Source organism: Aptenodytes forsteri, unplaced genomic scaffold, assembly GCF_000699145.1.
Source record: "Aptenodytes forsteri isolate BGI_AS27 unplaced genomic scaffold, ASM69914v1 Scaffold273, whole genome shotgun sequence".
Classification (NCBI taxonomy): domain Eukaryota; kingdom Metazoa; phylum Chordata; class Aves; order Sphenisciformes; family Spheniscidae; genus Aptenodytes; species Aptenodytes forsteri.
The window spans coordinates 4424796-4435817 of NW_008795041.1; the positions used below are offsets into that span (position 1 = coordinate 4424796).

The window sequence follows — 11022 nt, forward strand, 5'->3', positions numbered from 1 at the left end:
GAACTGAGCTTCTTTAACAACAGTAACATCAGTTTGAACACCATTCAATCAATTCCCACTCCACCGTTCAGAAGGCAACTAGAATTTCAATACACAGTTTCCAACAGAAATGTCTAAGCTTCTTAAATTTTGATGTTTTTTTTCCTGCCACTTGCATAATTTTCACTCCCTGAAAATAAGTCAACAGAACTATCTGTATTTAGAGCATCTGAATCCTGGAAGCACTAAAAAAAGATTCCATCAAAGATCAGCGTGTCACCATGCTGGCAGAGTTCAAACACAGCGTTTTTGACTCTCCCTAAATCAATGACCTTTCAGTTTTCAAAGAACATCATATGTTCTTGAGAAAATCACATTTTCATCCTGTCATCTCAGTGTCATTCACAAGGTACCAATAACTGGATAGCCAATTTACCAAAGCCTGAAATATAAAATATTTCTGACACACTAAAATATGTGCACCATGAGTGGTTAAAAGCTGGATTTGAAAAAGAACGTGGTGGAGAACTGAGAAATCTGCCAGTACAATTAAGTGTGGACAGCAAGGCACATGAACTGACATCAGTAGGGGCTGTAAGCAATTGACTGGTCTCTTCACTTCTTTCTTTCACAGGAAACCCACTGAAGCAACTGTAAGTTATCATGTTTCTTATGTGCCTGAAACAACAAATGCATAAACAGGAAAGGCATCCAATAAGCAGCAGAATTCTTACCCCATTCCAGAATGTGCATGCTATCTTTCTTAAAAAACTATCCAACAAGAAGCATAAAACTTCAATAACAATGTTTACCTCAGAATGTTGTTCCTATGATTTCTCTATAGAATGTCCCCTTTTTTTTTTTCTCTTCTTTCTTTCTTTCAAACGCTGTTTTCATTTGCTCTCAAGATATTTCAGGCTTCCTTAGTATTGTAAGGAAACGTGCAAACTGCACTTATAAGCATATTTACATTAATTTATAACTACGTGAGAGACTCAGAAAGGAAATTACGTTCCTCAAACTGAAGACACTATTGCAGATATCAGGGGAAAAAAAACAGCCAGTAAAAGAAACAGAGTATCTGACTGTCTTTCAGCCTAGAGTGCATGTTCTTTGACAAAATAACTATTATTTTGTTAAGTGCCAAGCACACTGACAGGGCTTTTAAAAATGGCTTACCAGTTAATTTGAAGGTAGGAGACAACAATCAAAGTAAAAAACACTTCTCCAAAGAAAGGTATCATCACTGACCTTTGCAATAGAAACCGCCTGCTGAGGGTAATACATGGAGGCACCAATACCCATGAGACCTGCAGGATATACTAACTTCTTTATTCTGGAGCCTGTTTCATAACAACAACAACAAAAAACCCAAAACATTGTTAGAGTATATGTTAACCAGGACAGCTGAATGGCCCTACCCTTTATTTATAATCAAAACAATTTTATTAAATACAGTTTAGCATATTTTCTGTTCAGTCCTACTGGTTTCTGAAGAAACATGGTTACTCTGATCAGTAATTATTCTTTTCTTTATTATTACATTTTCAAGAGAATATTTTTATTAACATCTTTCCATAGTGAAAATTACCTTACAACTATATTTACTGTAGTAATACTTAATTTATTTCAGTACTGAATAATGAAGTAAAAGCCACAGTTAAGAGATATTTAAGAGAATTATACCAACTGATATTCTTTTCTAAACTAAAAGGAACAACTCGGGCAAAGAAAGGTTAGGATAGCATTCTTTTGATACATCAAGCAGAACAAGAGACGTTCCAATACAAACTTTATAAGTTACCTTGACTCACAAATATTGATTCTTCCACAACTGCTCTTATGAATAATTTTTCTTGATTCACTATAGCAATTTGCAAAGCATTTGAAAGTACTTTTGAACTAAAGTACTTACAGTTATGCTATATGCCTATTGCTGAGTCCCCAACCAAATTTTGAACATTTTAATCAATTTGAACTCTCTATTCAATTATACAAGTCTAAAATAATTTAACTGCCTGAAAAGTTCATCCTCTTATCACAGCTGGCCACAGGTTGTGTATCCTGGCCAGCCAGTGACAATACGCATCACTGAATCCGTTACAGGGCATGCTGCAGTTTATCCAGTCAGAAAGGAACACAGAAGGGAGCAGGTAAAGGAGACAAGCAAGCAGTACAGGAAAAAAAAGGTCATAGAACAGACGTACAGGAGTCAGGGCGCAGTAGTTCTGTTCCTCATAGAACAGCCTGTTCTATATGCGAAGCCACACATGCTTCTAAATAAAGGAATAATGAATTTTGAAGAGGAAATGCATATTAGAAGTGTTTAGTGTTTCCACTAACGTATGCTCATGATGAGACGAGAAACTTCGCAGTAAACGAGACATTCATAAAGCGATGTTGCTAGTCTTGTGAAGAGGGAACTTGGTACCAATTAGCTATAAGAAAGCACAGAAAAGGCAAGCTTCATTGCATCTCTACAACAAGAAAAACTACACTATTGTTGGAATTTCTGGGAATGGCGAAATCTTCCTTAGCGATAGCTTATCAGCATGCCTACAATATCACTTCAGGAATAAAGGTAAAAGTTGAAGATATTAATGCCTTCCAGCAGGCTGCTAGCTGCTGGAGAAACCCATTAGAGAGAAGTTTAGGAATACTCCCGTGTCCATTCCAGTACTACTCAACAAGGTTAGAACAAATTATCTTCAACAGCATTTTAAACCAAGTTGGACGACTGCACAGTATTCACATGATTCAACTCTGAATACTGTACTTTCTACTTTGTGGGCAGCTGCATCTTCAAGTGTTATGGTTAGACCTGGAAGATTTTATCTGTACCTTCCAAGAGGGCAATTTTTCCAGTGAGACCAAGGGGGGGGAAGGGATAAAAAAAGAGGACATTTAGTTCTAACTTTCTGCAGCATCAAAATTAAGGGGCACTTCCTTCTACAGTTTGAATACTTTCTGGAAAGTACAGCCAGTATTGTAAACTATAAACAGACAAAAAGTTTTAAAATTACGGCTCCATCCTAAAAGACTCACAACTCAGACATTTGTATTATGAGGGATTTTTATTAAACTTAGGACCCTCTAATCTTTCAGATCCAGCCCCAAGACTGCACTTTCCCCTCTCCCAGTTTTGCTACAGTCGTAAAGGCTGGAAGCTGATCTCATTCATAACAATGTAACTCAAGAAGCAGGAATTTGAAGAGAAAGAACTTCAAATGAGTGAAGTTGGAGACCTTGATTTTCATTAAAAAAAAAAATGCTAGGGAAAAAAAAAGAGTACTGCTTTCATCATCTTCACTGGAAAATTAAATATTTTGAGGAGTGCATATATAAGTGCATATATTCACAGAATGCTTTCCATTTCTACATAGCCAAGCACACGCTTCCAGTTTGTTCAACATGTACGGGCCCCACAAAGGTGTATTTTTATCCAAAGCAAGTCCTCACTAGTATTTAAATTCTAGAACTTTACAGTTCTTTACAAGTTTTCTTCTTGTGTTACTATATCTCAATACAAACACAAAATATTTTTTCACAATTAACATTTCTTAAACAACATTTATTTCTATGAAAGCATAAACATATCAGTTTCTTCAACTAGTGTGATGAAATTAACTGTCTCACATTTCTAAAGCACAAAACGTGCATGTATTTATAGTACACCCAGAGTTCAGACGTATTTTTGCTGAATATCACCATCTGCAGCAGCTCTGTGCCTGGACACGCAATACTTGGAAGGAACTTGAACATACAACTAATTGTACACGTATCATAGTTCAGGAACCTCTGTATTTTACCATAATTTATTCCTCTACAGTTTCTACAGCGACATGTGTGATCAAGAACTTAAGTAATTAAAAAGATTTTTAGGCTAAAAAAAAATCCTTTCCTACTTTTGCTATAATAATCTAGAACTGGAAAAGATCAAAGACTAGATTCCACTAACAAATACAGTATTCATAAACAATAATTGATGGTTATTACACACCTTTTACATGAAGTTTCTTTATAATTGGAGGAACATTGTAGAAACATGCTTGTACAGTTAAGTCAGATCTCATGCGTCACAATTAAAAATTAGTATCCAAAAAACACAAATAAATTAGTTATCCCAAATCATAATATAAGCAGTTCAAAAGGTTCCCACTTACCTCTAGCAAGAAACAATCCAACAATTCCAGCAAAACCTATCACACCAAGCCTTGGATAAAATCCAGCAGGGGGGTTTTGGAGAAATTCACAGCCCTCTGAAAAGAAGTCAGAACAAAGTGCTTTAATGTAATGTGAAAGTGTTTTTGTGATAAGGAATCATCACTACATGCTGGCAATTGTTACAAAACATAAAGAGTTATCAAAACACATTTAACTATCATGCACATTTTTGATCTGCTGGCATAAAATTCAAAGCCTTTGAGATCTTCTCTAGTGACACATGAATGAAACTGAACATCGTATTGTATTTACCAATTTTCATAGAAGCTTTTGCCTTTGCTCCTGGGCCATCTGTTTTGTTTTGCTCTTTTGCATCTCGATTATATCTTTTTCAAATTAGTGATAAACACCTTTGCAAAATGGATTCATACATTTACATGTTAACATGAATTAGTTTCAGTAAAACACTGTACAAAAAACAAATCACAGAACAAAGGGAAGACACAGCATAAACAAAGCTCACTCCAAGATGGGAGTCTGATGGGGGAATGGAAAACCATGAAAAACCTTCCATACAAAGGAGTTCAAAAGACTGAGACTGTTAAGTTTAAGGAAGAGAGGCAAAGTATCTGAAATGAGCTCTAGATAGCATCCATGCTCAGTCCTGATGAGCTTAAGTATGAAAAGATGCTTCCAAAAACAAAAATAAATACATGTTATTTTGGATCAATTCAAACTTCTTAGGACATCCAAGGAAGTAAACCAAAATGAAAAGGCTAAACATAACTTGTTGCAAGCGTTAGGTCTTTTGTTTGTAATAAATATTGCAGGAAGTTTCAGTTACTAGGCTGGGTCAAGCAAATACTACCGACTGGGAACAAATTGGGAGGCTTTTTTTCCTTCTTTTCCTGCATAACTGTCATTTTTAGTGACACTGGTCAACATAGATGCAGGTCTCAGATTTTAATTGTTTAGAAATGTAGTGTCATAATGACCTACAAAGGAAATTTAAACAGATATACAGTGAAAATAAAGTAGTCTTAAATGCATTAGAAATTATATATATAACGATGCTTAATGGAATTCCCTTTTAACAGAAGATATAGTACAGTCCTGCATTTTAAATTGCTAGTTAAGAAAACTAAACTGATTTACCTCTACCATGCTCAACAGCTTTTTCTAATTTGGGCATAGCTTTGGCATAAAGATCCTAAAAAAAAAAAGAAAAGAAAACAACAGTAAATAGATACCAAGTAAGTAAAATATTAACTACAGATGGTAACTGACCTGACGGGAAAAAAAAAAAAAAGAAAAAAGAAGACAAAAAAAAAGTGTTGGGTCCCTAAAATAACATCTTTTTATTCCCACTTCCATCCTTCACCTACAAGGCTATGCTGCTCAACATTACATTTGGCATAACATACAGCTTTTTCTCAAAGTAGTCTTTGGACACAGGTGAAATATAGTACCTCAAAACACAGAAGTCAACTTCAATATTTCATTGAGTTCCTGATCAGGTAGCTGAAACTCAGGATTCTCTCAGGTTTCTCAGTGTACATATGTATCACAAAAATACTTGAGCTGATGCAAAGAAAGGAAGTACAACACTGTAATAAACTCCTTCCTAGCACTTCACAGGAGTACATGACACATTCTGCAAGGTGATAAATTCTACTCTCCAAGAGACTATCTTAGGCTAACAAACTGCATTTTTGAAGTGACTTGGAAAATGAGATGTCCATACAATGTCCAAAGCAAATCATCAAAGAACACTGCATCAATGCCCATACAATGTCCCAAGTAAATCAAAGAGCACTGCATCAACCCCACAAACTAGTTCTAGATTTTTTTTCCTCAGACTGAAAATATGCAGGAAGTAAAGAATTCACACTGCCTTTCACCAAAGTAGAAAAAAAAAAATCTCAGTAAGAGCAACGCTGCTAATTGTTATTATGCTAATAATCCTTCGGAGAGACAGTGTAAGACTGTCTATCAATTAGGGAACAAATTCATAAACATGTATGCCCAAAGCTAAAGCAGAGAATGGTCTCGCAACACCACTTGAGCGGTATCTGTGCAGAAGTGAAAGCATTTGTTTAGGATACTGCATGGGGGATAATATCTTTAGAACTTTCATTTCCTCACTGGCAAGAATGACTTAAAAAAAAAACTTGTCAAAAAAAAGCGTTAGCATGTGACATACAACATAACTCTAAATGGATGTTGGTCTTATTAAAAGCCAATGAAAAAAGAACATGCTCTGAAGACCCCAGAGGCTAACTCTGATCTTCTGTCACAGCTCACACATAACTGGCTCATTTCTACACCTGTGTTTTGAACTGACTTTCCACTACAGTTAAGCAAGCAATTTTGAAAAAGTAAAATGGATATGCAAACTTAACCAATTTTATTCTCATTATCTTGGGTTATGTTTTTAATTTTAAAGACAACTGAGACACACCTAAAATGTTATTTTCTTTAACATATCAGGGGGTGCAGGCGGTGTAAAACCAAAATTATCTCTGACTACAGTTAAGCAAGCGAGATGACCCCAAATCCATACAGTTTACATGCCCACTTCATAAAATGAGTCAGTAAACCACTGCCAGGAAATGGCTTGTTGTGTGTGAGCAGAAGAGCACATCTTATGTAAATGATCACCACGCAGACAAAAAAGAAAGCAAATAGGAAGACAACAGGCCAGTGAGACATAAAGCACTGCTCAAGGCTTACTTGCAGTCAGTCCAACTGGGCAACTTAACCTCATCTCAGATTTCATTCCCAGTTATGGGTACCCACAGGCAACCAAACAGAACCCATGTGTTTAGGAGGTCAGAGCTCTAACTGTACTGTGGAAAATCCCCCTTCTCCTTCAAAACTGAAGTCAGTACCCCTGCTGGTGGCACTTTAGAAACACGTCACTAGACTGAAAAAATGTTTCAGTACTGTTAAAGGTTGGTACCACAACACAGAACTTCTAGGCAGAAAGGACACCCTGATCTGAACAGCTTGGCTTTCTATGGATAACTGGAAAACCAGCTTGCAGCTTAAGAAGAGGATTCACAACAGCCAGCTTGCAAAGTAGAGAATCGCCTAAAGTTGCCAAGAGGCAATCAGATGGCAAGGATGCCCTTGCTTCCAAAGTAAGCCTCAACATTCGCTGGGTCAGGAAAGAGCAAGAAAGCCATCACATGATTCTGCAATCTAATATCAGTAATTTAGGCCTTGATTACAAAGACCTTGGTGTTCCTCTGTGCTCCAAAGACTATTTTTGTATTTAATGACTGTTTAGTATAAACTTGCTACCTAATAAAACGTATAAGAAAATTTTGGGGTAAGGTCTGGGGGCTAGGTTTGCCACTACTAGTGGCCTGGGATTCTTCTTCTCTTCCAGAGAGCCACGTTCCTTCCTTCAACATTCCAGTTCAGCAAATACTGATTTATTTTCTGCAAAGTTGTGTTTTGTCAAGCTGCAGTGAGGACAACTCGGTATTGCTGCTCCAAAACACACTGCTTGGTAATTTAAGGCCTTCTCCTTGAGCATGGGAAATGTAAATTTAATCACTCTCCTGTCTTCCTCAGTCACAGGACAGTACCAAATCCAGATATCCCCAGATATCTTTAAGCTTAAAGTTTATTTCAGATAATGATTCTAAGCTTTAGTTAATTTTCTTTTAATTCTTTTGGAGGGATACGAAATGTGAAAAAGCAGGGGTTTAGTTCAGCAAATCAGTAGAAAGAAACTACTGCTTTTGTGTGAGGAGGGGGTAAAAATTATGACCCGAACTGTGGAAAATTTTAAGTAATGCAGCATTTTAGAAAAATGCTTGTACAGCTATCAACTTTTATTTTGCTGCTAACTATTAATTCTGTCCCTAAAAAAAAAAAATCCCAGCTCAACCCTTATCACTGAACCACTACCAGATGTGATATAAAACCATTATACCTGACACCAGGCTGTATATGGTTCCATAACATGCCGTAAACGCGAAACCCCCTCTTCCAATTGGGTTTGTGGATTCTCCACATATTTAGTCTCACGAGCTGGAGAGGAGTAGAGTGACAGCTGTGAATATTAGCAAACAAGAGGTTAAAAACAAAGATGTAATTGTGTAAGTAGGTCTTCAGGGCATGAACAGTCTAACCAGAGAACAGCTAACACCGGGCTTACTACATAAACAATGCATAATAAAAATTCAGGCACAGCTGTGAGACAACCATTATGAGCAAAGTTTAATTATATACTACGATGAAGATGACTTCTAATTGCTATGCAATTCATCCATAGCTGCTACATGATCCAAGTCACAGGTTATAAATTAATATTAAACTAGTTTAATAAGAACACAAAACATAATTGTGAAAAATGTTTCTTGTCTTAATCAGCACTTCTGGTTCCCAGTTAACATGCTAAATGTACTAGAACTCTGAAATCACAATCGATCATTTCCTATATTTGCACAAGCCATCATTAAAGAGTCTAAGCAGCTTCTAACAAAGGTAGCATCCGATACAAATTTGTCTGTCTGTTACTGAGCAGGAAAATGGTACAACATCCCAATGTTGCAGTCATTAACCACATCAGCAACTGACAGCATTAATAGCACCATGGGGCTGAGCAAATAAGAACTGTAACATCCACCTGAAGAGCAATGGGCATCTTCACATAATAAATACTAAAAGACCGTATTTAGGGTTTAGCTTCACAACCTATTTATTAAAATTACCTAAACTTATTTAAAATTGTATTCCATTAAAAAAAAAAAAAGACCAAAGTCTATACTGCTGAAGATGAACAGCAAAGTTTAGATCAAAACAAAGCCTGTTAAAAATCCTAGCAGTTTATATACTACGCTGATATTCAGTATAAAGCGCTTATATTTTATACCACATTTATACTACCTTTAGTAGTTTATTATAAACTGATGTTTACAGATATTGTTGCATCAAAGTGTAGCTAGCCCTCTTTTCAAGGTAAGTTGGAAAACAACTGTATCTCTATCATAATAAAAAAAGCCGCTAACTGTAACAAAATATATAATGACATAGAATTTGTTAAATAATTCAGTAACTCGTGCAGCTGGATTTCCCATAATACTTTGAAAGACAGGCATTTTAAGTCTCATTTCCCTAAGAAATCTGGTCAACTCTGGCAATCATAGTCACAATCAGTTTAATTTTGATCCTGTTAGGCAACCTAACAGCCACGTCTGGCACAAGGATAGAAGTCTCAGAGATAAGGAAACTCCCATACATTTTATGAAACTAGACAGCTGACAGTAGAGATCCAAGCTAACATACACTGTGAATTTTAAGAAAAGCAGCCAAAACTCCACAGCTTGCACATTCTGCTTTGCTGAAGCTGATGGGCAAGCCAATTATTCAGCACATATGTAACTGCTGCCCCATTACTGACTCATGCCAGTGGTGGTGTAGGGCACGCAGCGGCCCAAGCTAAGGTTACTTCACTGGGGTGAAGCCAGGAGACTGCTTCAACTATTGCTCGTCTCGTATTATGCAAGTGAACTGCACATGCAGACATATCCAAAAGACCCAAGTATACGGAAAAATTAAGTTTCATTTAGTTTCACTGCTAAGGTAGCAACACTTCAGCTTGGTTTGACGCACTTAAAACTTCTAAACATCTACAAACTCTCATGGATATAAAGCTGTATTTAGTTATGAACTACAATTTATTTTTTTTTAATGGTGGAGACTGTTAAAAGCCTATGCAACAATGCTGGTGAGTCTACAGTTTGACAGGGTGTTTTAAAGCTCTACTTATGATATAACCAAGACATTTGAAACACCCTAGAGAAACAATAAAGTAACAGGCTTTTATTATCACTACTTATTGTATTTGTTGTTGCTTAGGTCTGAATGCTGTAAAGAAAGGAAAACTGATAAAATTCTGTAGGCTACTATATTGGATTCAAAGCAATGCCAGAGAAGAATTTTGCCTGTAAAAAAGAGAATATTTTTAGAAATAAAAACTTTTCATTTGCTGTTTTACTGGAGAGCATAAATGAAATTTTATTAGAATTTGCCAACAGTACTTGTAATAAAAAATACATGGCGTTACCTGGATAAAAAGCAAACAAAATATTCCTGGGGATTTCAAATGTGATCACAAGTAAATCTACAAACATGAAAAGGTAATTTCTGAATGAACAGAAGGCTTTAATGTAGGAAAAAGATCTTGCACACAAGCAAGCCTGTCGCTTTCAAGCAGAGGGCATCAAATGCAACCCTCAGGTAAAAGAAGCAAAACCATATCGACATCTCTATTACTAAAAATAGAGAAGCAAGTTTAAAGGCAAGAATACAAAGGGTGAAGAGACATACCTAAATGCTTTCACGCATCAAAATGTAATGTCTTTCAGAATTCCATAGATATTTCCGTACAGATAGAACAGCACTAGGGCTCTAACCATACTTACCTCCTCAATTTTCAGCAACTCCTTTTTGGAAGTCTCCTTCTCTGAAGAGGAAGCATAAACCTGGATAGAGAGCAAGCTCAGGCTAACAGGGGTGGCCCCCAGCCGAATTACCTACAAACATTACAGGAAGAGATGTAAATCATTAAGTTAAACAAAATGGCAACATGGTTGAACACATCCATGTAGACAATGTTTATGTTCCCGTATATGTTAATAAGTGATATATTAAGATGCTTAGAAGGTAGGAGAAAGGAGAGTCAGTGGTACACAATCTAATGCTCTCGGGCACTCAAATGATAACACCTAAATTATTCAGACGGTATTTAGAAAAGCCCAAGGCTAAAGGAGACAGTAGGTATAAATGCTAATCTCATCAGTTTTCATCTCACAAAAAGATCTTCTGTTTTCTCTCACTTGGAACATAACTTTTGTCAACTTT

At 36.4% G+C, this 11022-nt stretch overlaps 1 protein-coding gene across 5 annotated transcripts in view; it reads right to left on the reverse strand.

Moving 5' to 3' along the window:
* The window catches only part of APOO (apolipoprotein O), a 30092-nt gene extending 19373 nt beyond the window's left edge, over window positions 1-10719 (reverse strand). For all 5 annotated transcript variants that reach the window (XR_002086153.1, XR_002086151.1, XR_002086152.1 and 2 more), the window contains exons 1-5: window positions 10584-10719; window positions 8090-8209; window positions 5299-5353; window positions 4143-4238; window positions 1231-1322 (exon numbers count right to left, since the gene is read on the reverse strand). Coding sequence is in view for 2 of the 5 variants with exons in the window: in XM_019471432.1 (XP_019326977.1) it covers window positions 1231-1322; window positions 4143-4238; window positions 5299-5353; window positions 8090-8116 (270 nt within the window). In the remaining 3 variants the exon portion in view is untranslated. The remainder of the gene's footprint in view (window positions 1-1230; window positions 1323-4142; window positions 4239-5298; window positions 5354-8089; window positions 8210-10583) is intronic.
* Between the last annotated feature and the right edge of the window lie 303 nt (window positions 10720-11022).